This window comes from Carassius carassius, chromosome 40, assembly GCF_963082965.1.
Source record: "Carassius carassius chromosome 40, fCarCar2.1, whole genome shotgun sequence".
Classification (NCBI taxonomy): domain Eukaryota; kingdom Metazoa; phylum Chordata; class Actinopteri; order Cypriniformes; family Cyprinidae; genus Carassius; species Carassius carassius.
Window position 1 is genome coordinate 24,008,293 of NC_081794.1, and position 16,160 is coordinate 24,024,452.

The following is a 16,160-nucleotide window of genomic DNA, read 5'->3' on the forward strand; positions in this document are numbered from 1 at the left end:
ATTCAAAGATCAGATAAACAATGTTAAAAAATTTCACCCTCGTGAACAACAGATGATTCACCTGGGCCTCCACCTGCCAACGAGAAATTGAGGTCTTGCCGTCATATCCTGGCTTGAACTGCAAGTTTACAGATCGAGGGCCAATGTTTGAGATGGCCAAGTTTGTGGGAGGCCCGGGAAGCTCTGTATTGGGAGAGAGAAAAGTTAGTTTTAGTTTACAAAACATTTTTTTTTAGTTTTATTTAGTACTGAATATAATAAAGCAATATATCCAGAGCAGAACAGACTGTTTCAGGATCCAAACATTAAAGCAAAGCCATATTGTGAAAATGTTTGGCTGTGTTATGGCTCCCCCTTTTGGTAAAATGAGGATTTGTATACAGAGAAATAAATAAACAATGAATGACCTTTCTTACCTGTGAAAGTCTCATTACTTCAGGAATTTTAATGTTTTTTTCTTTCTTTTTTGCAACCAGAGGCTACACAGTATTGTGAAATCTTGGAAAACTCATTGATTTTTACTGTGAGTGACGACAAATTGACCGTTTGTGGCATCTGCTAAGGTTGCTGTTAAACTACAACCATAGCAAGCAGCTCTAAATATGCTTTAAAAACAATTTTCCCACAGTTTAATGTCTGTGTGAAAGGCAGAAGTGAACGAGAACTTTGGTACAAATCATTCCACACTCACAGCTGTTACCCAGCTTATTATCAGAAGATGAAATATGCCTCCAATAAAACACTGTGGGTATGTCAGGAAAGCAGCAGGCTCTGCATAACTTTGGGTAATAAGGGTAACATGATGCGATAATATGACTGTACAGGATTCATACATCTTTATACGTCTACCTCTACTTTTGAATGTGTGCGACTCTTACATGGCTCGAGTCGAAGCCACAGAGCGTCTAATGAAGCAATAAATGAGAAACGATCTCTGTCATGGGAGTCGTAATCATGACTCCTCCTGTCAGTTATTCTGCGGCTCTGGGCTGCATGTGTTGGTACTGCATCGGTGCAATAACGAGGGCTCGGATCTTTAACTTTATAACCCTCTGTAGTCCTTTAATGGGAGCTCTAAAACCAGTGGTGGTCTAAAGTTGGTTCAGGGGAACTCGTGGAAAGAATATGTTGTTTTCTCTTCCCCCATTAGACCATGCTTAGCCTTTCCGCTCTGATTTTAATGTTAGGTTTGCCGTTACTGTTTTGACTGGTTTGTGCATGTGTGTGCTTTACCTGGCGGTACTCCTGAAGAGATGGTTGAAGATGACAGCTGACCCTGACCCTTGGAGGTCATTCCAGCCACCTCAATAGTGTAAGTGGTGAGAGCGGTCAGTCCGGTGACTCTGTATTCCAGAGTCACATTAGGCAGGTAGTGTGTAACCCGTGTGTTAGTACGGTTATACTCCTCCCATGATATACGATACCCTAGGAAACAAATATGAAATATTATATTATATTATATTATATTATATTATATTATATTATATTATATTATATTATATTATATTATATTATATTATATTATATTATATTATATTATATTATATTATATTATATATATAAAACATACACTTTATAAAATTAATCATAAGCAAACTAAATATTCTTTATCAATTTCATAGAGTATTAAACTAGGGTTCTAGTCTAGAAATTAAGGAGTTAACTTTTTAAAATATTTTGGGAATAATTATTTGTAATTATTTTAAATGAATACAAATATACAGTTTATTGCTAATATATATATATATATATATATATATAAATATATATACATACATACATATATATACATATATATATATATATATATACATACATATATATATATATATATATATATATATATATATATATATATATATATATATATATATATATATATATATATATATATACAGAGTATAACATTACAGTTAAATATAATTTAAATAAAATATTTGAAAGTTAGTACACATATTAATACATTTATGATTTAAATAAAAAAAATAAAACAAGCAAATGCATTATACATGAATATTTCACAAGGCATCAATGGAACTTGTATAATTTCCGTAACAGATATATTTGTTGATAACTCACCAGTCAGAATGCCGTTCTTCTCATTGGGCTCTCTCCAGCTGACTTTGAGAGAAGTGTCTAGAATCTCAGTGAAGCTCAGGTGACCCACAGCACCAGGAGCTGAAAATACAGGCCAGAGATCAGACTGTGAGACCTTCACAGGTACAGTATACCTGGAGATGTGAGGGTGGTTTCCATTAAAACTAGGGTCAGAGGTCATCCTGCCTCCACTGGTTCTTGAAATTGAAAGCCCTGAACATCAACAATAATCATGTAAAATGTGTGTGTGTGTGTTGGAACAGGAACTCACTGTCTTCATGAGTGCGCAGTCGTCGTGGAGGACTGCGAGGACCGTCTCCTGGTGTGGTGAAGCAGAGCACAGAGGTGAAGTACTCAGAAAACTTCTTTAAGCCGGTGATGTGGCCCACATGCACGCTGTCCTGGAAGTTCGGCCGAACCGTCACTATTGTCATCTCGTCTTCCTTTCCTGGCTCCCATGCTAACAGCTTAAAAGAGCGAGAGATTAATAAAGTATCCAGTTTGGGATATTTATTTACGTGGACTTCCTTATTGTCTTGTTTCCTTATTGTTTTGAACATTGTCTAGCAATGGATCAAAATGGACAGGACCAAAAATAATGTTTTAAATCAATTTTTCAAGTTGATTACTATTTTCTGGGTCATAACAGTGAAATAATATATATATAGGATGCAGCATTATATATATATATATATATATATATATATATATATATATATGCTGCATCCTCCAGAATGGAAAAGAGCAATATAATGTTTTAGTCAAGGTATTTTAGTTTTAGTCAAGGCAAATTTTGTTGTTTGGGTCACAATAGTTAGTTAGTCAGTTAAAATATGTTAAGTAATAAAATAAAATAAAATAAAATAAAATAAAATAAACCCTGCACCCTCGAGATTGGAGAAATCCAATATAATGTTTTAGTCAAGCATTTTTTAAGCTAATTCTGATGTCTGGGTCACAATAGTGAAGTGAAAAAAAATACTAATAATAAAAAAATAACAAAATAAATACATACATACAAGCTGCATCCTCCAGAATGGAGAAGAGCAATATATCTTAGTCAAAACATTTTTAATAGCATTTGTAAGCTTATTCTGATGTCTGGGTCAAGTAAAATAATAATAGTAATTATATATATATATATATAACATACACACACACACACACACACACACACACACACACACACACACACACACACGAACAAAAAAAGAAAGAAAGAAAGAAAGAAAGAGAACAGACTAAATATGACAGCATAACCTGCATAACATAGAAATGGTGTACAAAATGTAAAAGCATTGACTGACACACATTTTGTGGGCATGTTGTGCCAATGCCTAATTTGCATAATGGTGTTCAAGTAACACTATCAGAGCGCTAGATTTATTCTCCACTGAGAATGGCTGAACGGTCACAGATTTACTCCCTTTTCTCAATACTATTGTGGATTATTTGGCATTTCAGAGTTTATAGACACTTGAAACTCTCCTCTGAGGGCACTAAAGAGGGAATGAGAGTTATAAGATTATTCTCCAACGAGTCCACAGAGAAAAGAAAAGCCTTCCGACAAATATTCTTTCCAATCCCAGCTTGTTGTTGTCTGGGACCGATCCTAAACCTGGCTAATAAGCTATTAAGACTAATGTGTCCGGCTGACTGTCTCCATTTTGTAATTGTTCTAAACATTTTTTTCCACAGACAGTCTGGCTATAAAGAAGCAGAGTGACAGGAGGATCGATTCCAGATCTCTCAGCAAAAACAAAAACAAAGGAATGAGAGTACAGGAGCTGAAAGAGACCTCTGGCTACCCTCGCATGAAATCTCATCATCAAACTCAAAAAGCCTAAAAATAAAAGCAGTTTAATGCATTTTCAGCGGCTCAGGTCTGAGAGCAGATGTATTCTCATTCCTTCAGCGTTTACCTTGTAGCCCTGGTTGATGCCGTTGATGAACTGCGGGTTCGGGGCTGTCCAGGTGAAGCGGATTGTGGTGGAGTTGACAGGCTCTGCTTTCACATTGCCTGGAGCGATGGTGGGAACTGGTTGACAGGTAAAATGGAAAATGGAAGACAGAGACGGAAACAAATGAGACTTCTTTTTTTGGTAACCCATTTCGGCTGCTACACCGCAGAAAATTGACGGAGAAGATTGATTAGCTCTGACTTTGCAAATTATAGATTTACAACTAAGCAGTGGTATTTTAAAAGAATAATTACTCAACTATGCCTCATAATATACTAAAACACGTAGATTGTAATTTTCCATAGAAAAAACAATTTTTAAGTATTTTTTAATGGCTCTTTACTCAACGAAAGGTCACAGCGACCTCGAACTTTGATTTTCAGTAAATAACAATTCAAATTTTGGTCTGCAACACAAAACTATTGTATGACTTCACAAAACTTTGAATTTAGCGCACAAATTGCATAAAGTCCTTTTTTGTCATTTTTGAAACCAACATTTCATGGAAAGGAGTTGAGAGAAGACTTTGCAGAAATGATCTATTCGTAACTGGAAAAAAACATACGTTTAAAATTATGTAATTTATTAACAATTATTAGTAAATATTTTTATTATCCCATATTCATAAATCATAAAAAAAGCAGTAAATACACAAATTAATGATCAAAAATCAAACATACGTTAGGTCTGTAAGATTTGTTTGGTGTTCGTCAAAGTATCTTGTGTTCAGCTAGACTACATATATTTAATCAACAATACATTAAAACAATAATATTGTGAAACTTCCGTATAATTAAAAAATATTGTCTCCTATTTTAATATATTTTTTTTCAGCCATTTTTCATTCTAATATGTTAATATGATCTGGTGCTCAAGAAACATTTATTATTATTATGAATGTTAAAAATTGTTTTGCTGTTTCTTTTCTTTTTTTCCTGCGAACTGTGATATACACTTTTTTCAAGATTGTTTGATAAATGTAAATTTAAAATTCACTGCATGACTTTCATACTGTCATTTTCAAACATTTTAAGAATAAAGGTATTCAAATCAATCAATTTTACTGATCCCAAACTTCTGAATGGGATCTAAACCCTCACCTCCTTGTAGTGTCCACTCTGTAACTTTATGGGAGTAAACACCCAGTCCAGCTCCGTTATATGCTGCCACCTCAATTTCATAATTCGTCCAGATGATGAGTTCCTCCAGCAGCAGGTTGGTGACATCAGGGTTAGAAATATTTTTATACTGGATATCCACAGGCAGACCGGTCAGACGATACCTGAGATTAGCAGATGGTCATATTGTTACTGTCAAGGACAGATGCAGAGATTTCTGATCTTAACGTACAGAGAGCTTTGACAGGGCAGAGAATTTCCTCCAGATTACAGTCTGAAGGGCTCTGATAAACATCTCTAAAATACACCTTGTCATCTACTCTTCATAATCAGATCTGTCGGGTTTATGTCCAGCAGTACCATCTGTAAGCAACAGAGAGCGACAGAGAACCACTCCAGAAATTTCATAGCATTCTGTGTGTTTTCCCTGAACTGCGCTGAGGACCACATGGGGCGACCAAGGTCAGGTACCTTTACTTATGTTTGCAATACCAAAAACGGCCTTCAGCTTTCTTCAGTGATGAACAGGAAAAATATATAAATAAATGAACAAAAAGTCGATTTCACTGTCATTACTGACAGCAAGGAAAAAGCCCTGAAGTGCTCAAATCCTGAAGTAGCCTTGAAATAATACAATACAATCGAATTCACCCACAAACCAGCTGTGGGGAAGAGAATCTAGACCGGCTGGAAAAGAGTCTCATTGGCAAGGCTTTGGAAAAACATATTACAAAAAAATAAGAGTGAAACAAGTGCAAAAACCGAAAAGGGTTTAAGATAATGTAAAGAGCCCAGACATGCTTAAACATGTCTCACCGGATGATGTATCCTCTCAGGATGCCGTTTTGGTGGCTTTCTGGTGGTGGCTGCCACTGAATCATGATGGACTGGTTTGTGCGGCCGCTGGCGATGACGTTCTGAGGCGGAGCGCTGGGCGGCTCCTCTGGAAGAGACACCCTGGAGGAAAGAAGATAAACACGAGCAGGGATCAACCAATATGGATTTTTTGATGGTCAATATAAAGCCGATATAAATAACACTATTTAATTTAAAGTTAAATGACATTTAGAAGGCAAATAAATTTATATTTATTTGACAAAATATTAATTAAATTAGAAAGAAAAAATTGAAATGACTCAATCAAAAAAAAAATATATATATATAATAATAATAATAATAATAATAAACAAAACTTCTAAATTCTGTAATCTTATTATATTATTTTTCACAAATAAACAAATTGTTATAAATTCAAGTTATAATCTTAATCATTATATACTGGTAAAAAAAATTTCCTCAAAGACCAGGTAATGGTATATTTTTATACAATTTACATTCTTTGTAAATGCCAAATATTGGCCCATATATTGCTTTCACCGATATATCGGTTGATCACTAAGCAAAAAATAATATTTAAAGATTAACACAAGATAATATTTAACATTATAAAAATGCTAATATAACATTACAAAATGTTGTCTAATATAAATTAAGACCAGGATCTTCAGATGTGACCAAAGTCTCTTTCAAGGAAAGTCAATTCACAGCAAAAATGCAATTTCAAATTAGCATTACGGACATTACGGTATTGTAAACATAGTTTTTATGTTAAAATAACATTCAACTTTTTTTTTTTTTCTTTTCATATTGTTCCAGTCCAGTTCACACCAAACAATGAAACTGTGACTAGCCATTGGCTCTTTTACTTGGAAGGTGGGACTTCTTTCAATCTAGTCAGTTTCTCCTATTCATTCCAATGCAGATGGTTCATCTCTGATATATAATGTCTAATACAGTCATAAAATGATCTCTCTCTCTTATATAGGCCAGTTTTCTCCTGTATATTCTGAGTTTGGATTATCTCAGCTAGAAGAGGTTTGTCTCAAACCTCAGGAGAACTAGAGGGATTTGTGTCCATTCTGATGGGGGAATGGCTGAATGTCTAATTTAAGTGTGGAAAAGCTTTCTTTACATGCCAAGGGCTTTGATAACACTGATCCTTGGAAGATACATTGACACACATAAACACATCAGAGAAAAATACAGCCATATACACACACAGCGTTCAGACAGATAAATCCTCCAATAGAAACTGTCCCACGAGGGCACAGGCAATTTTCACATGCTGTGACAGAGTGATAGAGTTATCTTTATGGTCAGACAGGGCAAAGCTGTGGTACTCTGCAGGCTTTAGGACCCTGCAATCCGCTCACCGGTCAGTCTCCTTGCTGAACTGGCCCTTGCCAACATCGTTGACGGCACACAGGCGGAACTGGTATGAGCGCGCCGGGATGAGCCCGTTGACCGTTACAGCAGTCGACTCCGGCTCGATGTTGGCCAACAGGATTGTCCAAGGAGCATCTGTGTAGAGCAGATAATGAAGAATACATAATAAGCTAGGTGAAGAACTAAACCAACAATAAAAAAGAGGTTTTGCATAGGACAATCTTCTTAAGGTCCTATGAAGTCACTGAAGAGCCTCTCATGTTCCATGGTTCTATGTACCAATGCAAAAAAAAAAAAAAAATAAATAATGATAATAATAATAATAATAATAATAATAATATATATATATATATATATATATATATATATATATATATATATATATATATATATATATATATAAAGTAATCGTAGTAGTACGATTACTTTTAATTATTTGTTTATTTTCTGACACTATAATAAATAATAATATTAAATATTACAATAAATACTGGTAGTTGTGTGTTATTATTATTATTATTAATAATAATAATAATAACAAAAATGTGTATGCATATTATATTATTTTTATTATTATTATTATTATTATTAGTAATAATAATGATGTTAATTTTATTTTAGCTTTGGATAAAAGCGTCTGCTAAAGCATTAATTTAATTTAATTTAATTTAATTTAATTTAATTTAATTTAATTTAATTTAATTTAATTTAATTTAATTTAATTTAATTTAATTTAATTTAATTTAATTTAATTTAATTTAATAATGATGATGATGATGATGATAAGCACTTGTATTATTCCTTTGTTGTTGTTGTTATCCTAAACAAATTATTCTGCTTAAATTATTATAATATCAGTATAACAACAACAATAATAATAATAATAATAATAATAGCAAAGTTATTATTATTATTATTATTATTATTATTATTTACATACATTTAAAATAATTGTCAATAATAATAATAATAATATTAATAATAATAATAATAACTTGCTTTATTTCACATTATTATGACTTTCAGAACAACATCATTGAAATTCATAACAAGGTATCGACATCAATGTCACACAACTTGCACAAGTTTAAGGATCCACATATGAGGTCTTTACTCACTGTTTTCAGACACTTCCAGAATGTAGTGGATTAGAGGGCTGTTCCCGTCGAAAGGTTTGGCCCACGTCAGGTTTATAGCTCTCTTCTCTGTGGTGCTTAACACTGCACTGGGGTTCTCAGGGGCATGAGGCAACTGCCTGTGGGCAATATGTTGTTTAAAATGGAAAAGTGTGAGATAGTCTTTTCAGGGCAGATGATACCTGAGATTATTTAATGTGCACTCCATGTAGCATTATATCTAATGTCTGAATGAAACAAGTAGATAAAGGGATCATTTAAAACCATACATGTTAAATACTATATAGTTGTCAAATTTTACCAACATTATTGAATTTAACAAGAAGCCACAACCATTCATCAGCAACTGTAAATGCAACATATACTTTAATACCACTTTTTCCTTTTCTTTACATAAGACATGAAGAAAATAAGAGTTTTAAGAGAATGGGAATGTTAGACAGTGCTGAAACGTGGAAATGAATAAGTATAAAATATATGTATAAAATGACTATAAGATTACTGCATCATTCGATAAGAGACATGAACATTACACAAAAAAGAAAGAGACAGGGTGAACCGAAAGATGAAGATGAACAGAAAAAAAAATAAAAATGAGGGCAGACAATAACTTCTGCTCTATTAAATAAAAAAATGGAGGCAACGAGACAGAAAAAAGAGGCAGAATGAGTGCAGGTGATAAACAGGGATATTGAAAAACTGAATGATATACAATTCAGAGAGCAGGAAGATAGCAAATCAAAAAGAAATGATCAGAAGAGATGAAGGACTAGGGAACAGAGCACAGAGGATTATGGAAGTGGGTTTTCATCTCTGACCTCACGCGTAAGTGGGCGCTGCGGGAATCATTGCCGCCCACCGATGTCACTCTGCAGGTGTATGTGCCGATGTCACCTGACCAGGTCTGAGAGATGTGCAGCGTCCCGTTGATATCCAGCCGTAGTCGAGGCAGAGACTGAGGGATGATCACCTGACCTTCCTTCTCCCAAACAAACCTGAATGCACACACAAACACCAACAATATTAACAGTCTACAAATATCCGCTCATTTCGAGACCATTATTACGACCATCATTTTTAACCCATTTATTAATTTATTCAATTACAGATTACATCGAATCCAATACAATGCACTTTCTTATGTGACATATTTCGGAGTCAAACTGGTCTAGCATCCATCTAAGACCAATAAAACCACCCAAAACAATGTTTTTTTTGGGGGGGAAGGATAACATTTGATAGTATGATTTATTCTATAATTTCAATGACTGCAAAGTAGTAGTTCCTTTGTGCCACTGGTCTGGCAGACAGAGTTATCGTATTACACCTGTGTGTATGAAGCAGTGTATTTAACAATGTAGTTCTGCATTTTACATTCATCACTAAGACAGTTTACAGAGTACAGGGAACATCCAAGGTCATCAGAAGCTTCTAACAGATGTGTCCAAGCTCTGCGTAATCGATAAGACTCTCACACACACGCTGGAAACAGATACGCATTCACAAACACTAGTGATTAATTGCATCATGGCCTGGCTTGTTGGAAATCCTTTTACTGCTGCTATCAATTACTGCTTCCATCTAACACAATTACCCTTCTTTCTCATCCCTCATTCTTTACAAAATAAGTGAAAAGCCTCCACGGGTGTTTGGAAGGAGGTTAAGGAGGACAGAGAGACGAGGAAGAGGAAGACAGAGAGGGATCCTGACTGAATCACTGAAAAAAAAGAAAAGAAAAAAAAACACCCATAAAAGCCGTCACTTAGTGAAGTTCAGGTTCTCATTGAGAGGAACTCTGGAAGTTTGCAGGTTTTTAATGAGAGTCTGAATCTTGCCTTCAGATCACTCCTCGAGATCGGACTGCTGTAATGGAAGATGGTTGAGGCTGTGGACTTCCAACTGAGCACACTGGGATTGCAGGCAGATTCAAAGAATTCTGGGGAACTATACGGGGGTTGTAAATGTTGAGATAATGTAATGGCTCATGATTTCACGCTGGTGCGGCATCATTAACGCTAGACGATTTTATCCATCAGGATTTGATTTAGCATGAAACGTGGCAGACTATGATACTGCTAGAGCATGCATCAATATCACCAGTGCTCATACTCCAAGTACTTCCATTCCAAGTTGGATGTGAGATATTCTTTCTAACACATTCCTAGGTGCTCCATTGCCAACGCTGTTTAAAATCATATAGGCAAACAAAATGGCTATTACCGTTAGCTTTGCAGTTGTTCGATTGTCCATAAGAATATTTTTTAGCAAACAAATTTTAATGAACCAGCCAAAACACCAGAATCGGCATGTTTGGAGAAAAAACTGTTGACTGTCAAGTGTTTTAGGTTTTTTGTTTTATTTTGTCCAATCTTTATTCCTGGAAGTGTACACAAACTGCATTGCAATCATTTTCCAAAATGTCATTTGTGTGGAAATATTATGAAATCTGTAAACAGGTTGCTAACAGAGGTCAAAGACGCTGAAGATGGATGCAAAGAGGAGAAAACTCTGTAGCAGACAGATCGAGGTCACTGTTCGCGATCGGCCAAATATATATATATATATATAAAAAAATCCTAAATACTGATGTTGGGATGAGGAGTTACATGAACGTATAACTGAAGAGATCTGACTGTCTTCAGGCATTTTCTATTCCTCTTATCTCCGTATAATGCCTGTTATTGCCTTTTCACACTGAATGCAAAAACATGGCGTGATGACACTTTTGAATCAAAACAATAGATCCTTGTTGGGCTATTCACACCAGGCGCCATCATTGGCTGTATATTAATAAGCAGTGGACGATGTTAAATCCATATACATGAAACATATTTCAGGAAAAATGCATTGTTGGTCAGTTCCACCTAGCATGCTAGCGTGAATTAACATAAGGCAATCAATCGTCTTGTGTAAAAGCATGTTTATAAGTACAGCGCTGCTTAGCTTACAGCAGCAACCAGGAAACACTTTATTGCTGCTTTAGCATAGTTTCACAAAACTCTGTTTTTGCTTTAAAGCGTGAAATTATGCAATTATTATAAAAGTATCTAATTAAAAAAAAGTGCTCATGCTACATGTGTGTTACATTTTAGTTTGGATAGTGATTAAAATGCAATGGTTGCCTCTAATTTATCTCTACAGATATTTTGCTGTTTAGATTAGGGCTGAACATTAAATGCGCATTAAATATTGCATGCAATTTATCATGCAGGCATAATTTAGTTGGTATAGAACAAATAAGCAACATATATACATTTCCTCAAACAAAGAGAAAAACTCAGGATCGGTATCGGCCAATTAGCTTGTAAAAAAAATCTGAATCAGCCAGTGAAAATCGTGATCGGTGTATCATTAACTAGAATCCACCTAGTAGTGGCCAAGCAATGACCCAGAACCAAAATCACCAAAAAACACCGTAGCAACCCACATTTTTAGAACGCTGATGAATCATTAATTTAACTACTATGTAAATACAATAAAATATCAAGTTGGAAGTCTGATTTGGCATTTTAAACCTTAAGAGTATTTAGGGACTAAATAATATTACAGACACCTCGGGACTGCAAAGCAATGCTCTAAAATTCCTTAGCAACTGCATAGTAATGCCCTACAAAGCATTCTGAAGATAAAACAAATTTTTTTTTTCAAAAAATGTAAACATCTAGCTAAATAATGTTATTTTTCTACACCCACATGGTTGCATTAGTATAAAAGTAGTTTTTGAGTTTACAACAATTATTTGCAGTCAAATTTATGTGGGCGCACCTGACTGAGACACTGGGGTCATGTGTCACACCGCAGGTCATGGTGGCTTTTGTTCCCTTGATGACACTCTGATCCTGAGGAGGATTAGTGATGCGTGTACGTGCTGTTTGATAAAACAAAGGAAATGCAAATCAGCATATACACAGGTGTATTACACAAACATGCAAACGCACTTAAGCATGGACATCCTAAAGTACAAAGACAGTCTGTGATCTATACACTTCAAAACACACACACGCTCACTCACCCCAGACCACGAGGTCGGCTGAGGCCTCGTCTATGCCTCGGGAGTTGCTGGCCATGCAGGTGTAGGTGCCGGCATCCGATAAGTGGGAGGGGCTTATGAGTAAACTTCCTGACTCCAGGAGAGTGAACCGTGGGAGCTGAACTGAACCGCTTGCCAGCACTCGTTCTCCTGTGGAGAACATACCCAGACATACATATATACATAAGTGTCATTTTAGTTACAGTCTTAATGTATATCATGCAACTTGGTTTATATAAACCAATATAAAAGAAACCATGTATACAAGCATAACAAAAAATAAAGCCTATTTAAAAGAAAAAGAGAAAAAGAAAATATATATTAAATCATATTTATAAACCTGTAATAAAAACATAAGCAATTGTAATTATTCATGTAATTAAATACTATGATTTAGTAAATGAAAATATATTATAATATTAAAATTGATTATATTATATTATACTATATTATACTATACTATAATATGTCAAATTATTTGCATAACATCAGAACAGTAAAATATGTCAGTGTGACTTTGCAATAGAGTGGCAGAAAATAACCAGCCAGAGCTGGTAAAACAGAGGAACAGAGAGGCTCCGAGGTGAAGTGCAGCCTGGGAGCTGACATTTTGTAGTTGTTCCTCTGAAATGTGTGAGTGGAGACAATGAAGGATGTGTTCTTCACCTTTCTGCCAGGTGATGGCAGGACGGGGCGCTCCTGAGGTCTCACAGTGCAGGATAACTGACATGCCGTCAATCACAGTGCTGTCGGAAGGCCCTGCCGTGATGTTCGGTGCTATGCCTGTGAGAGAAGCACAGCAACTGCATGAGAAAAAGAGATGTACAACGGCACACGCAAGTTCAAACACCTCCGTGCACTCGCAAGTGCTGGGAAATCACACAAAACTCCATTCCCGTGGATCAAAGCCCGGCTTAGAAACCAAACAAGTAAAGAAAACAGAAGAATGAAAGCAGGTATGAAACAAAAAGTTGAACAACAGAAGAAAAAAAAATCACTGGGAAATGTAGACAAGTAAGTTAAATTGGGATTTTGGAGGTGGAGGAACAAACAGTTCCTCGCAACTTCCAGATCGGTTAAAAATACTTAAGGTATAGTTCACCTCAAAATTTTAATTGTGTCATTATTGATTCACCCTCATTTCATTCCAAACCTGTATGACTTACATTTTATTCTGTGGAGAACAAAAGCTTATATGTGACCTGGACCAAAAAAAATTTAATAAATATGCTTTCTATTGATGTATGGTTTGTTAGGCTGGGACAATATTTGGCTGAGATTCATCTGTTTGAATATCTGGAATCTGAGGGTGCAAAAAAAAAACAAAAAAACAAAAAAAATAATAATAAAAATAAAATAAATATTGAGAAAATCGCCTTAAAAGCTGTCCAGATTACGTCCTTAGCAATATATCTTATTTATTAAAAAATACATTTTGATATATTTATGGTTGGAAATTTACAAAATATCTTCATATCTTCATTTTACTTAATATCCTACAGATTTTTGGAGTAAAAGAAAAATCGATAATACAATGTTCAAGTTTAAATGTACAAATATACCCGCGCTTCTTCAGACTGGTTTTGTGATCCAGGGCCACATATTTGATTGTTTTGGACCGCATTGACTTCCATTGTTTGGGCAAAATCAGTTCCCCAAAATATCACCTTTTGTGTTTCACAGAAGAAAGCAAGTCATACAGGTTTGGAACGACATGGCAAGATTTTCATTTTGGATAAACTACCCCTTTAACTTCAGTGTTGTCCATATCCATGAGCAGTAAGCAGAGGTAAATAGCAGCTAGCTCTGGTGTTTAGTGTTTCAGAGAGCTCTATGTGACTCTGAGCGGCAAGATAAGCTCAGTCAGTCCTCTATAAAAGCCCTCTTTATCTCTCCCTGTCTCTCTGTCGGTCTCTATCCTCCTCACAACTCTTCCTCACAACGGGGTATTAATGGCAGCTTTAGCATGCCGACAAAAAGCACATCAGCGACACGAGAGAGAACGAAGACTGGAAGAAAGAAAGACAGAAAGGCATTGTTGGTGTGGTATTCATAGCCATTCTGATTGCGAGAGAAAGAGACAGATGGAGAGAAAGGCAGAGGAAATAAATGTGCACATGTATTTGTGCATTAGTGTGTGAGAGCATGCGAGGCAGAGAGGAAAGGTGTAGAGAGGGATAGACAGATGAACTCACTCGTAACGGCGAGGTAGGTGTTGGTCTGCACCTCTCCGGCCTGGTTGCGGGCGAAGCACTGGAACATTCCGGTGTCATCGGGCAGAAGACCGTTAACCTGGAGACTACCTCCTGCCAGCACTCTGTAGCGCGGGGTCTTCACGGGGCTTATGGGTACTGCATCCTTGTACCACACAATATCAGGCTGAGGCACACCTGAGACGAACAGGCATATATGTAAAGATGACTAGTTGAATTAAGAAAATACGGGATAATATGATTTATAAAATAATATGAATTAAACAATAAAATATTATACATAATAAATATAATAATGTAATAATAATATATGAAATATAGATTATAATGTTTATTAAGTTACGATAAATATATAGTATATTACATTTATAAATCAATTTATAAAGATAAAGATATTATAATTTATTCCATTTTAATTTATTATGTAGTAATTAATAATTTATTAAACATTAATACATGAGTTAATAAACAATAAACACACAAACACAAATAATAAATAATTATATATATATATATATATATATATATATATATACAGTATATATATATACAGTATATATATATATATATATATATATATATATATATATATATATATATATATATATATATATATATAATACTTTATATACTAGGTTTATTCTGATTAATTTATCCATTTTTTCTGATTAATTTATCCATCCATTTTTAATATATACAACTGAATAAAAATTAAACAAATTTTATTATCTTTTTTATTTTATCTTTTTAAATGTATGTATCAATTTAATATATATTTATTATATTTTAATACAAATTGCATGTATAATTCTTAAATGATTATATTTCATGTTTATAATATATTATTTAATGTTATTTTATGTCATTTAATGTATAAGTTCATAATTTATTAAATATTAAACTAATTGAAAAAAAAATATTATATATAAAATATATATAACGTGTGTATGAGCCTGTTCTGATTAACTGTGGGGGGATTGTGCAGCATGTTGCTGTCAAAAAAATGACTTGATGCTTGAAAAACCTCATTAGGATGAGATGTCAGAAGGTGTCTTACCTCTGGCCTGGCAGGGAATGTCCACTACTTTTTCCATCTCAGCTGTGATGTGTTTTTCTGGTTCCTTCACAAACTGAGGCGGTTCTGCGGGAAAGAAAGAGGAAGAGAGAGAGAGAGGGTTGTGACCTCCACATGTTCACTTGAGAGAAAAACACCACGGACAGACAACACAGCAAGCAAGATTGAACATTTTTCAAATAAACAGGACTGTTGTTGGATTTTTGAAAACATCATATTCAGGCTTTTGATTTCACTCTGATAACAGAACATTTCCATAGAGATATAGATAGAAAAATGGCCCTAAAGGGGACATACACTGTAT

At 34.7% G+C, this 16,160-nt stretch overlaps 1 protein-coding gene across 6 annotated transcripts in view; it reads right to left on the reverse strand.

Moving 5' to 3' along the window:
- The window catches only part of sdk2b (sidekick cell adhesion molecule 2b), a 282,939-nt gene that overhangs the window by 31,578 nt on the left and 235,201 nt on the right, over positions 1–16,160 (reverse strand). For all 6 annotated transcript variants that reach the window (XM_059532740.1, XM_059532735.1, XM_059532737.1 and 3 more), the window contains exons 8-22: positions 15,839–15,922; positions 14,764–14,958; positions 13,235–13,351; positions 12,551–12,718; positions 12,304–12,406; positions 9,357–9,533; positions 8,521–8,657; positions 7,390–7,537; positions 5,993–6,133; positions 5,159–5,340; positions 4,020–4,135; positions 2,369–2,564; positions 2,080–2,178; positions 1,234–1,425; positions 62–183 (exon numbers count right to left, since the gene is read on the reverse strand). In XM_059532740.1, the coding sequence (XP_059388723.1) occupies positions 62–183; positions 1,234–1,425; positions 2,080–2,178; positions 2,369–2,564; positions 4,020–4,135; positions 5,159–5,340; positions 5,993–6,133; positions 7,390–7,537; positions 8,521–8,657; positions 9,357–9,533; positions 12,304–12,406; positions 12,551–12,718; positions 13,235–13,351; positions 14,764–14,958; positions 15,839–15,922 (2,177 nt within the window). The remainder of the gene's footprint in view (positions 1–61; positions 184–1,233; positions 1,426–2,079; positions 2,179–2,368; positions 2,565–4,019; positions 4,136–5,158; positions 5,341–5,992; positions 6,134–7,389; positions 7,538–8,520; positions 8,658–9,356; positions 9,534–12,303; positions 12,407–12,550; positions 12,719–13,234; positions 13,352–14,763; positions 14,959–15,838; positions 15,923–16,160) is intronic.